A 14,804-nucleotide genomic window follows, 5' to 3' on the forward strand; every position below is an offset into this window, starting at 1 on the left:
TCACACCTCGGCGAAGCCGGGCAGTCTCCTAAGTTCATGGAGAAATCGTCGAGAGCTATATCCCCATTGTTATCAGCTGTCTCAAGGGCCTGCGCTGTGAGGAAAGCTGTGGCTCCGATCATGTCTTGTACGTGAACTTGCACAAACTTCCACTCAGGCCCTTGTGTGCCGACACGTGTCCACAAGAGGTCACTGTTCCCGCCTGGGCTGCTGGCGTTGACGTACAGGCTGAGCCGCCCGACGCTAGACCCATACATATAGTACCAGAATTTGAAGCAAATACCGCCAGTGGGTATGGTCACTGTGGGGCTGACGAGCCTGGATGTTCCGCTACGCCTGAGTGTGCTGGGTCGGTAGATATAGTGTCCGAGAGCGTTGTTGTACGTGTGGTCAGCAGTCGGACCTGTTGCCGTGCTGGGGGTTCTACCGGCTCGGACCAACCAGTCCTGATCATTGCTTGGATCTTGTTTCCACAGACAGAACTGGCTCTCAAAGTTACAGTCCAGCTTGGTTGCTGCATAGGTCGGAGGGATCGTGGATGGAGGAGGTGTGGTGGACAGTTTCTGTTGGCCACCACAGGGGAAGCTGAACAGATGTATGTCATCTATGGCAATATCTCCCGAATAGTTGCCACCATACACGCCCTCGAAGATGTACTCAAACATCTGAGAAGAGTGGACTGTGACCTGCCCTTTCTGCCATGAGTTCCCTTGATTGTTGCTCAGAGCCCACACCAACGTCTTCAGGCTGCTGCCAAGCAGTTTTGTGTAGATGTTGAGCGTGCCGATACCGGCCCCGTACATGTGGTACCAGAACTCCAAACAGCTGCCCGTAGTGGCCGGGATGGGCTCACTCTGAAGCCAGGCACTGTCTCCCAGTTTGTGGCTGCCCGAAGTCTCAATGTACAAGTACTGCCCTTGTTTAGTGCCCGTCGTGTGGTCTACTTGTGGGCCCGTGTTGGAGGACAATGTACCTGCACTGTCCAGTACCCAGTCAAACTGATCCCCTTTCTTCACATTGAAAAACGCACACAGACCCTGTTCAAAAGAGCAGGAGCCTATGGGTTGACAAGGGAGAAAACTGACAGCGATATCATCAATGGCAATGTCACTTGTGTAACTTGATCCCCTAACTCCTTCAAATTGGATTTGTAAAGGTTTGCCGTTACCCGAGAGCTGGACGCTGGCTTTCTTCCAGGCATTCTCCTGCGGGCCTTGTAAGCTCCAGAGTTTGACGCTGGCTGAGCCAGGTGTCTTCTTGTAGACATTGAGCGTGCCCATGCCGCGGCCGTACATATGGTACCAGAAGGTGAGGCAGCCGCCGTACACTTTGTAGTCTTTGCTGGTGATGACTGCAGTGTCTCCAGTCGCACGTCCTGAGGCCTCGATGTAGGCGTACTTCCCCACAGATGAGCCGTGAGTGTGGTCAGTTCCTGGACCCGTGCCACTAGAGCTTGTTGCGTTGTTACCAAGTGTCCAGTTAAACACATCGTTCGTCTCCTGGGTCCAATCACAGAATCCAGACTCAAAGGTGCATTCCTTGAGAGCTGGACAATCACCTCTCTTGGTGGTGATGTCATCGATGGCTATATCTCCCTGGTAGCCGGTGCCGATAGTAGCCCGGAACGTGAGACCATACGAACTGCTCATGTTCATAAATACGTTCATTTGTACCCATTTGTCTGCCTGCGTGCCAGATAGAGACCAAAGGATGTCGGCTTTGCGAGCGTAAGGGCTAGTGGATAGTAGCTGCAGCGACCCAATGTCTTCTCCATGCATGTGGTACCAGAAGGACAGGCAGTAGCCAATCAGGTCTGTGGGCGGCAGTGTTGGGCTCACTAGGTCCGCCGTTTCGTTTTGTTTTCTAGGTGAAGAACTTTCAATGTACATGTACTTCCCACTACCCCCGTGAGCGCTCGGAGGTCCAGTGCCAGAGCTAGAGGTCGGGCCACTATTGTGCGTCCAGTCAAACACGTCACTGTTGGTCTGCTTCCAGTTGCAAGTGTTCTGGTCAAACGAACACGCCACAGACGGGGGTGCCTTGGTCCGGCTGCAGGACGAGAAAGAAACGTCGTCAATAGACGCAAAGTTCTGGAGACTCGCACTGCTCTGTGCTGTACTCGAGGCTTCATACCAGATCTCGATCTGGGTACCAGACGGAAGTTCTCCAACAGTACGTCCAAGGTAAACGTACGCAGCGCGCCAATTTCCGCTAAATGTCGGAGAGGACCACACACGGGTTTTAACACCTTTGTAGGGCACCATGACCGACAGTCTTCCAGCTGCGGGATTTATGTGGTAGAAAAACTTCATAACACACAGAGTGGACGTACCGCCAAGCACGGGGGAGCGAAGGATGGCCGGGGAGGACAGGATGCCGTAAGCTGGTTTTATGTAAGCATAGTGGCCGTTGGCGTTGGCCAGCGTGTTATCTATTGAAGGCCCCACTTTACCCATGTCTGCTGGTTTGCTCAGATCCCATCTATAGTGTCCAGAGCTGGCGTGGAACCAGCCGCACATGGTTCCATTCTCGAAGTTACAGGTGCCACACTGAGCCTCATCTGAGCCGTCAGAACAGTCTGGATCAAAGTTACAGACCTTGTTGAGTCCCACACACTGGCCGCTGGTACATTGGAAGTATGTCGAGTAGCACGTCCTTTTCGTGGTGGCAACCGTTGTCATGGTGTAAGTAGCTGCTGGGAGGGTGGTACCGGTGGCCACTTTACATCCAGGTGAAAGAGTAACATCGTCCAGTGCCATGTCTCCGAGGTAAGAGCCCACGACACCCTCGATAATCACCCTGAAGGACTTCTGGCTCACCAGAGGGATGATGGCGCGTGCCCAGAAGTTCTGACGGGTGCTGAGTTGGGTGAAGAGAAGCTGTGGGTACCCTGCCTTCTCTGTGAGCATGTAGATGTTGAGGGGCTGCATGGTGCTCCCGTACATGTGATAGAACAGTGAGAGGTGACACTGATCCGACACTTGAGCCGGACTCACCACTGGGCTCATTAGCTTCGCCTTCTGGCCCGTCTTCGCTGGGCTCGAGGTCTCTAGATACACAAAATGACCGGTGTCCAGCCCCGTACTGTGGTCAACTGAAGGCCCGGTATTGTCCGTGGGGGTTGGCCCCTGGTGTATTCTCCAGTCCATATCGTCATGGGTGTCTTGCTGCCAGCTGCACAGGTCCGTCTCAAAGTTACACCGGTGTGCTTGATTGCAGCTGAGGTCTGTCTCATCACTGTTGTCTCCACAGTCGTCCGTCAGATCACACAGGTACACGCGGTCCACACACACGCCATTGCCACAGCGGAACTTTGTGGACGGGCAGGACGCTGCAGGCTGAGGGGGCCCGCAGTTCACAAACTTTGTGTCATCTATAGCGATGGACCCCGGGGTGGAGTAGAGCCTTGAGGCTTTCAGCAGAACCCGAATCTGACTGGTGTAGTGGCCAACGTACACTTGCGCCAGAGCCCATTTGGAGCCGGTGGTGGGCATAGGGGGCGCCTTCCAGATGGTCATTTCTCTCGAGCCAATCTGTACCGAAACAATCAACCATACAGTAGTTACGCTGCAAGAGGCTCAATAATTATAATTTGAGGAAAAGTTAGTACACACACAAACACACACACACACACACACACACACACACACACACACACACACACACACACACACACACACACACACACACACCACTGAATAACTATCGCAATTATAATAGAGTATTTACAATACATAAACACAAGGCAACAGGAACAATAATGTCAAAACTGAACTGAGAAAAAAAGGAACAGAGAAAAATGCATGTATCACAAGATCATGGAAATAAGCATATACAAAAACAAGTAATGAGGTCAAGAAACGAGATTAATAAAGTAGCAGTAAGATGTCTTATCACTCGCCCCCCCCCCCTTCCCCACTCAAGAAAATCACACTCTTTAAATCCTCAACAGTTCTACATCAGTTGGTTACAGAACAGCCTGTGTTGTCCTTAACTCTCTCAGACGATAGTAGAAAAAGCATTCCACATTGGCTCACCCACAAACTTTTTGATCTTCTTCTCTGTTTCTTTGATGGATCTTTCCGACTAATGCAGTATCATGTTCCCAAACATGGTCTAGTTTTCTAAATCTGAGGGTTTTTCTCGTGTTTTACGCAGCCACAGGACCTTTATTGTCTTTTGGGGGGGGGGGGGGTACTTTTAGGCCTACTATTAAATTCTACATCGAACATAACCCATTCGTAACCCAGATAGCACCATTTTATCTTCAAGAGAACAACACTTGCCTCCTCCTCCCCCTCCCTAATCGCCCCCCCCCCTAACCCCACACATTAAGTCTACCTGACAAAAGATGTCTGAATGTGACAAATGATGAACTGTCATCTCCTCTACAAGAAAACTAACCTGAATGTCGACAGACAGACTGCCCGCCGGTTTCTTGTAGTAAAACTGGAACTGGCAAGTCTCGTATGTGGCATGTAGCAAGGGGGTGGTCAGCGTGGCCTTGCTGGCGTAGGGGCCTTGACTTCGTGACACGTACATGAAGTGACCAGAGGTCGAGTCCAGGGTGTGGTCAGCTCCCACTCGATCCTTGAGGTCGTCTGTGTCCAAGTCCCGAGCTTGCTTCCACCTAAAGGCTCCTTTGCTCACGTCGGAGAAGCCGCAGAGATCTGTTTCGAACGAGCAAGTGCCACAGTGGGCCTCGTCTGTGGCGTTGGCGCAGTCTGGGTGGTAGTCACACACCTGCACACAGAGACAGACAGAGGTGTATTTAGATTTACCGGCACACAGAGACAGACAGGGATATACTTAGAATTACTTAGACTTAGAAACTACTACGTCTTGAAACGCACCAGTTTTTCAGAGATGACCAGGAAAATCTGTCTGCAGCTATCACAAGGACACCACTCCATTTTTTTGTCCACAAGTACTTTTGCAATAGTCCGTTTTCCTTTCATTTTTGGTCGCCCCCAGGCCTCTCTTTCCACCGAAGACAGAGAGAAGTGTACACCCACATAGAAACTATTAAAATTTGCATTATTTAGTACAATAGCTGCTCTGACCCTACATGTCAGGGCTAACAGTGGTAACTTGCTGTACACAGTTGGCCGATTTGGTAACTTTGGTGAGCAGTGAGAATCACCTGCATAGTCACAGGTATTATTTGATGCCCCTCTTGGAAATACATGGCATGTTGGTGGCGGGTACGAAAATGCTAGCATCTGATAGATAACAAAATTGGACGCTGTGGCAATAGGAGGGTTGACAAGCACTAATTTACAATATTTAAAGGATGATAGCTGTTTTGAGACTGCCTGTCAAGGCTAACAGTAGTCACAAGCTGTACAAGGAGAGAACGCTTTTGTAATTCTTCAATCATGTTTAACATCCCCTTTGATACACTTCAAATCACTCTAGGACTTTTGAATCTCCATAAAGGCCATAAACATCTTGCCCTCGTTGGAGAAATAGACAGCAAAAGAGACAGAGGTACACAAAGAACAGTTTCTTGTAAGATATTATAGTTAGAAAATCATACCTTCTTGTAACATATTTCAGTTCCCATTCGTTTCAGTTCCCTTTAAGACCTTGAAGGATATTTTAGTTCCCATTCATACCTTCTCGTAAGATATTTTAGTTCCCAATTATATACCTTCTTTTAAGGTATTTTAGTTCCTATATAATTAGATCTTCCTGTAAGATGTTTTAGTTCCCATTCATACCTTATAAGATGATTTAATTCCCATGCATACCTTGTAAGATTTTTTAGTTTCCAAACTTACTACGTAAGTATTTTAGATTCCAATCGTTTCTTGTAAAATATTTTAGTTCCTTATCATACCTTCTTGTAGGATGTTTTAGTTTCCAATCGTACCTTAAAGTGGAATATTTCAGTTCCATTTAACCATTCTTGTTGGACACTTAAGTGTCCATTCCTACCTTGCTGTGAGATATTGTACTTCCATCTCCACAAGTGAAACTATCCGGTGGCTTTACGCAGCGTCCAGAAGTGAGTTGTATGTCATCAATAGCCATATCGCTGACGGACGGGTCGCCAACTACTCCCTCAAACATCAGGCTGTACGGACTTGTGGAAGAAATATCAACCTGCCCGAGACAAAAATACGAGGTAAAAAAAATATCAAGTCACAAGCATAAAAATACATAAACATAGGGATATATCTTCAAATTCATAATAAAAATAATGCCTAATAATATTAATAATAATGATAATAATAACAATAATTTTTTACAAATAATAATAATAAAAACAATAGTAGTAATAATAATGATAATAATAACAATAATAATAATAATAATAATAATAATGATGATGATAATAACGATAGTAGTAATAATAATAATAATAATATTAATAGCAATAATAATAATAATAATAATAATACTAATAATGATTGCATTTTTATAGCCCATATCCACGATCTATGGCATGCTCTATAAACTTTACATACAACTATCATTACCCAAATAGACACTACAACACGACTCAAAAACATTTTCTGCTTCCCGGGAAGTGTACAACTCAGGTAGCAAATAACAAGCGCTCAATCACTAACAAATTGAAAAGTAAATTAAATTCTAATACAGAAAATAGATTAGAAAAAAACAGAACAGAAGGAAAAATACTTAGCTTGAAAACACTCGAATAAAAAGACATCTTTTAATGTACTGATGTTATTTGTACTAAAAGAGCATATTACCTGTTCATGAACCCAGTTCACGCCTTGGGGTCCGGTCATTGTCCAGAGTGAGGAGTAATGTCCACTTCCTGCAATGTCGTTGTCCCAGTAAACAGACATTGTTCCTGCGTCATTACCTTGGTACATCTTCACATAGAAGCTCAGACAGGAGGCGCGGGTGGCCTTCAGTACCTCCGAGTACAAACGAGCTTTCTCCCCTCGCTTTCTGTACTTTGTGTCGATGAGCATGTAGTGGCCTGGGAAAGTCACAACAAAACAGATAGGTAAAACAAGGGGCGTAGTTAGCTCAGTTGGTAGTTTGCTGGACTGAGGGACTTCGAGCTAATATTATTGTGTCTTATAATTGTAGTAGTCTAACAATACGACAATATACAAAAACTTATGATTTGATCTTCACAATCCATCTAGCACTGTGTTAATGTCCAGGGACTTAAATTCTCCTTCTGAGCGACCCCCTTACATAAAGGACAGGCCTGTACACAGCAGCTCACCTAAGCTGGTCCGCAGCGTGTGGTCAGATGTAGGTCCACTCTGTGCATAAGAACTGCCTTGTCTGATCTCCCAGTCAAAGTCATCTCCCGGTACACTGTTGTAATAGAGACAGGGTCCGTTCTCAAAGTCGCAAGTGGCAGGAGGGGGGCAGGCCCCGAGGACAACTGATACATCATCAATGGCGATGTCGCTGGTCACTGAGCCACCAAGCACTCCTTCAAACACAACCTGAATAGCAAAAAAAAGCACAGGGCATTCAGTGGAAGCAGAGAAATAAACAACACAGCAATATTTAACCATACACATTAAAAGCAAGCAAAGCAATTAATAGCCCATCAATATTTAAAACAAGTGGAGCAATTAATAACTAACACCGCAATATTTAAAACATGCGTAGCAATAAATAACACAACAATATTTAAAGCATGAAGAGCAATAAATAACATAGAGATATTTAAAGCAAGCAGAGCAACTACGAGTACCAACACAGCAATATTAATGATAGCACAATTATAGACAGAACAGCAATACAGTGGAATTTGGTTTCAATGAACTCGTATTAAACAAAGAGAGTTGGGATTCCTTGATTTTTTTATTCATAAAATTAAATAAAAATAACCCGGATTCAACGAATACATAAATGAGCAAGCTTAAATTCAATGAAGTTGCTTGCAGGGTGAACTGCTCTATACGAATAATCACCGGTCTCCTTCCATACCAACACAGGCGTCATAATCACGCACCCATGTCTTAGCGTGTGTCGGGGTCTGACGGGCGGCCAGCTAACAAGTGACTATGTGTGCATGTGTCTTGGGGGATGGGGGAGGGGGAGGGAGTACAAACGGTCTGGGCGTGGAACGTCAGTAGAGAAACAAAGACGACGCATTCATTTTTTTCCTTGGCTACTGATATATATTGCAATGATAAGCGAGTCTTAACATAGATCTACATAATGAATTGCCCGTTGAACTGGAATCAAATGTTGCCGTATGCTAGGCTCTACCCAGCAACAGAACTCGTTTGGCAAACAATACGTTATAGAAGATAGATGACTCAGGCATGTATTTGAACAAATGGGATCTTTTGTACAGTGTGTGCTTGGTAGAGTTCAGTGTATTTTCCTGAAATTTTCCAGCAATTCTGTGGTATCAAAGAAATGAAAGTTCCTCTCATTTGAAACCAAACTGCTTTTGACTGAGAAAGTCGAATATATTATACATTACTTGCTCGGTGCTGTAATTTTCTACACAAAAACCTCATAACGAAATCGAAGGCCAGGCCCAACGATTTCGTTGAATCCGAGTTCCACTGTATTTAACAATGCGTAGCGATAGACAATACAGAGATATTTAAGACAATCAGACCAAAAAAACAGTGGAGTGATATTAAATGCTTGTCATCACACACAAGAGATGCGAGTTCAACTTGCATGTGGGTAAAATTTTCATCAAGTATGTTGGTCTATCTGTTGGGATGTTGAATCCCTCTTAGTCTGGGTTATTGGCCTTTACAGACAGGACAGAAGCCCATCTTTTAAATGATCTAAATTGTGTTGATGGGGGCATAAAAATGCTTAAAACTAAAGTAAAGTTGTTCCCCCATCCGACCCGGACATTGGGGATTGCCTTGTTAGTGAGACAACATCCTGAGCCTTCGGCATATTGTGTTAGGGTGGCCAGTTCCTTTCCACACTACCTTTACTTTCCCAACTCGAAGTCAGGTGCTCATTACTGCTGGGTGGAAAGGAGAGGGGGAAAAAATCTGTGTCCAAACGAAGGCTCGAACCCGGACTTTCACTTCGGAGACGAGCAAGTTAACCGCTCCGCCACCGCACCCTCAAAAAATGCTTACACTGAAAAAAAAAAATCTTTTTATACTAAACAGTGTATGTCACCTGGTAATCAGCAGCACTATTGATGGTGACAGCGGCCGGCTGCCATTGGTTACCCTGATTCCCCTTGGCCGACCAGATCGGAGAGTAGAGGCGACCGCGACGTTTCAGATAGACATTCAGTGTGCCCATATTGAGGCCGTACATGTGGTAGAAGAACTTGAGACATTTCCCGGTGGTGGCTTTCTGTGGTGGGCCCACCAGGCGTGCAGTGTCACCGCTTTTGGCAGGGGCAGATGACTCTGTGTACATGTAGGAGCCTGTAGGAAGAAATGGCAGAAGGTTACTTGGATACAAGTGCAAGCCATAAGAAGAAAAAGAAATCATAAGTTTTACCTTCTTACACATTCTTTGATTGATTTCAAACCTACTGATGACGTCACTCCTTAGGAGAATATCAAGGAAGTCAAGATCAGAAGAGAGGGAAGTAGTACTTGGGCAGTTTGTGTCCTCTATGTTTACTGCCCAAGCAAAGTTGTATCACGCTTACTGTTTTATGATAGTCTGTCGAAATGGATAGGGCCATCATCAGTAAGTCACGAGTTACAATTATTCTTATTTGGGTTCTAGTGCAGGCCATTACAAGTGATAATAATAGTCACCCCTTGAGCAACACAACATGGAACATGAAAGATTTCAAGAAGATTCTATTGATCTTAAAGGCCTTCCCGTTCATCCACACAATATAATAAAAGACTCAACAAATAAGTAAATTGGAGCAGCACTTCAGATGCACAAACTTTAATAAAAGAACAAGAAAGAAAAGAATAGTCTCTGTAGATGCTTGACATCTCCATCGACACTATTTAGATCCTCTAGGAGACCTACTGCTTCGACCAAAACAGTCAGGGCCAACCTGAGCTGAGAGGGATATAACGTACTACCAGAAAGACGAAGATACTCAATACAAATCCTCTGAATGCAACACCAATAAAGTGCCTAACCACTACACCACATATGCAGAGTATTTAAACTACAACAGAATCCGCCCTAAAGATCACCTGTCCAAGACAATCACTCGTACAAATGGCCACTTATCATTTTGATTTTTTTTTTATGACCACTTCTTATTTCCCTCTTGAATTTTAAAAATATTATAATGGCATTGCCCGAGATGTCTACCTGTCTAAAACAATCACTTTACTCTTACACAAAGGGAGGTCTTTTCGGACAATTTTTGGGGGGAAAAAGGAGAGAAAAGCTGACCTGTGGAAGTGCCGTAGGTGTGGTCACTGGATGGTCCGGTGCTCCCCGATGGTGTGCGTCCACTGGTTTGTGTCCAGTTGAGTGTGGCCAGATTGTCCTGGCTAAAGCCACAGATGCTCACGTCTTCAAAGTCACATACACCTGGTGGAAAAAAGAAGATACAATAGCAACTAGACATCAAACTTTTCATCCACTCAGTTTTTAAGTAAAATGCAGTCACTCAAATTATAAATCAATGGTGTTATGCTTTAACCGCCTCGTAAATTGCTTGGAAAAATCATTGAACACATGCCCTCCAAAAAAAGGGGGGAAACCCCGTCTTTTTCTTCAAGTGAAGAGAAAGCAAAAAAGTTTGCCAAGTACTTTTATACTATTTATAGTGCATGCAGATTTCTGCCCACACAGGAATTGAACTCAAGTCTCCCGCATGCAATAGCAACTGCAAGCTCATGCTCAGTAATTAACCGAAGACCCATAGATAAACCTCTGTAAAGTTTACAAAAGAAAAAGAGAGTTATTTGGTGTCAGCACTTATCTTTGTCACTGCTTTCACAATATTGATATGGTAAAGCTCAAAGAAAGACTGGAGTGAACAATCAACTTGGATTTTTTATTGCTATGGACTTATTAACAATCATTTAGTGATGAGAGAAAGCAAAAAAAGCAATCAGAATTTTCAAACAACAGAGGGAGAGAAAAGAAGTAGGGTGTACTAGTGGCAGACAACCAATGTCAGAGCTGGCGAGCCTTTTCTAAAATTAATACATCTCTATCACCTCAAAGTTATGCACAATTTGGCCGCAGGATTACCTCCATATTCCAAACAAGTTCCCGGATGTGTGGAGATATCATCAATGGCTGTATCCCCCAGGTAGCTTCTTAGCATCACAGCTTCAAAAACCATCTGCAATTTAAAAAACAAAAATTTAATTAAACTTACATAATTTATATAAAACAACAAATGTCTACGTTCGAAATGTACTCAGTCAAGAGAATACATGTGAGGCATCATGGTGAAATCAGGCGCTCGTCAAAATAGTGAAATTGGAGAAATCAGCATTTTCCCGTCGTTTCGGCTATTTTTACACATGTATATGGCTTTTGGTTCATTGAAGTCCTGTTACAAACACATTTCTAAATAGATTTTACTGAATATCTATGATTAAAGGCACAAAAAGTATATATTTTCACTTTCCCATTTCTCTCAAGCTATGGAAATCATCAAACTTTGGCAGCCATTTTCTCGCTGAATTTACCTATGAAACCAGGTAACCCCCACCTCCTTCAATTGTTCAAGATAGCTTAGTAGCTTTTTTTTCATTGAAACCAAGACAAATGAACAAGCTTTACGTTGATACCTAAAACTTTAAATGCCCCAAGACTGACGAGCGCCCGATTCCACCTTGTCGTGACAAATATTTCTTTTAAAAACGTAAAGAACACAAACGCAAAATTGTCATTTTCCAGATGCATACACCACGCACACCACTGGAATAAGCTGTGTGTGAGACACGCAAAGAAGTATTTTACTTTTACCCGAGAACCAGTCATATGATGGGTGTCATCAGTACGCCTACCTGCATTGTGGAGGTTGGCTGTACCAGAGAACTCGGTGTGATGTGGACGCTGGCCATCTTCCAGAAACGACCTTGATCGCCTGACCGCTGCCACAGGATAGGGCCAAGAGCGCCTGGAGACACAGAAAGGAGACAGTGACCATCAGCATATCTATGGTATTCAGGTCTAACAATGTATCTGGTTTCTTTGAAATGTTTTTTAAGGCAAAACACAAAGCCTTACGAAGGATGTTTCGTTGTTCTGTCTGTGCGGTGGGTTGGGTGGCAAAATGAGATATTTCTCAGATGTTAGCGCTGTAGTAACAGATACATAAAATTTATAGGTAGAGTTTGAACAATGTATAAGTATGGAAAAATAAAAAACATGTTAAACTTGGGGGGGAAAAGGTATCAATTGAAAACTTACAAATTTGACCCCAGTGTCGTTGACTTTCAGCCAATATTGCCAATCGTGAATTGCAAAAAGTAACTCATTTTGTCAGCCCAGCTAACACATCTATGGTGTTTAGTTCTCACCGTGTAACTGGTTTCTTTGAAAACACAAAGCCTTATCAATGGTTCTATATTCTATATTCTAATCCTATACCTGGTTTCTTGAAAATCTTTTGGAGACTAAAAAATATCATTATTGATAGATTTAAGCTCAAGCTCTAATAAATAATAATACGTGGAGTGTACTGACGAAATGAGTTGCTTCTCGGATTCAAGCTCTTTGGAAATAGATACATCATGCTTATAGGGGAAGTTTTTACAATTTATAAGTATGAAATAATAAAAGACATGTTAGACCTAAAGAATATGGCATCATTGGAAAATCTAAAAATTTGACGCTAGTTAATTTTTGGCCAATATCTCCTATTGTGGATTGCGAGAAATAACTCATTATGTCGGCACACCTCACGCGTTTAATTCAAAAATGAAACTTTATTGATCCCGAAGGGAAATTTGGTTAACAAAGGCAAACATACATAAATAAATATATAATCAAAAACACTTAATATAAAGAATATCAAATACACAATATCATACCAATACAGAACAACTTCATGAACATGCCATATTGCCGGTTGACACTGCGCAGTGACCTTTATCATGTCTTGTTCAAGGACACACACCAATGACCACCCGTCTAAACCCTGTGCCAATGATACTTGCTTTACATTACGTTTGAGTCTGAACTCACTATTCCCTAGGCCACTGGAGCCCCCAGCCACTGGTTTCTAGAAAAATATTTGGAGGCCAAAGACCCCCAACGCAATAGACGGTTTTATGTTCTAAAATTTTAATTTTGATTAGATTTAAATGGAGCAAAAAGACGGAAAAGTACTCCTACACTAGTTATAGTGTGACCTGTAGCCTAATTATTTTTTTTTTGCAATGAGGATTCAGAAATTGATTTCAGCTATGGTTTTACAATAAATTTCTTGCCGTTACTTTTTTCTGACATTTATGCTCTTCTGACAAAAAACAGCTCATTTTGGGAAAAAAGAAAAGTAATGAGAAGGTTTGCATTACAAAGCACCTATTTTAAACTGGTATACAAAGGCCTTGCTTCACAAACGAAGATACAACCACGAAAACCACACAAAAACTCATCACTGACAAGCCAATGTGGGATAGACAGGTCAGCAACACAAATGAATTAATAAGGCTGATATTCAGGGATGGACACATAGAAAACTCACCATTCTGCTGCGCATAGACATTCAGAGAGCCAATGGTGCTTCCGTACATAAGGTACCAGAATATGAGACATATGCCATCTTTGTTGAGCTGCACATCCTTACTGAACAGGCGTGCTGTGTCGTTGGCTGATGTGGGGGAGCTCTCCGTATACAAGTAGTAGCCTGGATAGCAAGAGAGTGAAAGAAAGTCACGACAATGTACAGTTATCTCAAGTACTGTTTAGCAAGGTGAAATAACGAAAGGTGAAATAACGTAAAGTGAAATAGCTTAGTGAGTTTCCATCCCTTACTCTTCATGCTTCCTTCAATCTGCCCTCTTCTCTCTGTCTACCTCTGTCTCTCTCTCTGTCTCTCTCATGGTCTCCCCCAGTCGAGTCTGTCTCTCTGTTCCACCTCTGTCTGTCTGTCTGTCTGTCTGTCTGTCTGTCTGTCTGTCTGTCTGTCTGTCTGTCTGTCTCTCTCTCTCTCTGTCTCTCTCTCTCTCTGTCTCTCTCTGTCTCTCTTTCTCCCTCTCTGTATATATGCATTGAGAGAGAAAGAGCCACATACACGAGACTATATATATATATATATATATATATAAATTATATATCTTCACCTCCACCCTCCTTCTGTCTCTCTATCTCTTTCTCATGGCACCAGAGCTGAAACTTTCAACACCAAAACAAGCAACACCTCTCGTACTCACCTTTTCCAGTGGTGTGGTCAAAGCTGGGTCCAGTGTAGGATGAGTCTGTAGCTCCTTTGTGGATGGTCCAGTCGAACTGGTCAGAGGTGTCCTCACTCCAGGAACACCGCGTGTTGCTGTCAAAGTTACAGTCATACTGGGAGGGTGCTGCAGCGAGAGAGAAACATTTAAAAAGGGAAAGTCATAAACAGTATTAACAAAACTTAACTGCCAACGTCTTTACAATAGGTGGAGGTGGGGTACATGAGGAAAGGGGGAGAGACCAGGATGGGATGGGGGGGGGGATTGACGGTGGAAAGGGGGATGACAGGGGTGGAGGAAAGGGAATAGAGGGGGTGGAGGGGGAGAGTGGGGGTGAACGGTGGGGCGGCTTCCAATGAGCCAAAATATTGCAATTATAATTCACCTGTCAATGTCTCACAGTGACCAATGAACTTGCATCAGAAAATATTTTTTTAAGGTAAAATAGGAGAATGAATACGGGATAAGATGACTTGTGGCTTCCTCTATGGCCCATTGGACCAATTCTGGCAGAGAGTAGCT

The 14,804-nt window shown here is 43.6% G+C and overlaps 1 protein-coding gene across 1 annotated transcript in view; it reads right to left on the minus strand.

The window, feature by feature from the left end:
* The window catches only part of LOC101860497 (MAM and LDL-receptor class A domain-containing protein 2-like), a gene marked incomplete at its 5' end in the record, with an annotated part of 192,461 nt that overhangs the window by 18,396 nt on the left and 159,261 nt on the right, over positions 1-14,804 (minus strand). Inside the window, 13 exons of the mRNA XM_035969949.1 lie at positions 600-848; positions 3,000-3,567; positions 4,046-4,086; positions 4,405-4,743; positions 5,941-6,108; positions 6,723-6,958; positions 7,214-7,442; positions 9,109-9,365; positions 10,312-10,452; positions 11,122-11,215; positions 11,862-12,106; positions 13,418-13,789; positions 14,262-14,408. Of these exons, the coding sequence (XP_035825842.1) occupies positions 600-848; positions 3,000-3,567; positions 4,046-4,086; positions 4,405-4,743; positions 5,941-6,108; positions 6,723-6,958; positions 7,214-7,442; positions 9,109-9,365; positions 10,312-10,452; positions 11,122-11,215; positions 11,862-12,106; positions 13,418-13,789; positions 14,262-14,408 (3,086 nt within the window). The remainder of the gene's footprint in view (positions 1-599; positions 849-2,999; positions 3,568-4,045; positions 4,087-4,404; positions 4,744-5,940; positions 6,109-6,722; positions 6,959-7,213; positions 7,443-9,108; positions 9,366-10,311; positions 10,453-11,121; positions 11,216-11,861; positions 12,107-13,417; positions 13,790-14,261; positions 14,409-14,804) is intronic.

Source organism: Aplysia californica, unplaced genomic scaffold (genome assembly GCF_000002075.1).
Source record: "Aplysia californica isolate F4 #8 unplaced genomic scaffold, AplCal3.0 scaffold00200, whole genome shotgun sequence".
Taxonomy (NCBI): Eukaryota; Metazoa; Mollusca; class Gastropoda; order Aplysiida; family Aplysiidae; genus Aplysia; species Aplysia californica.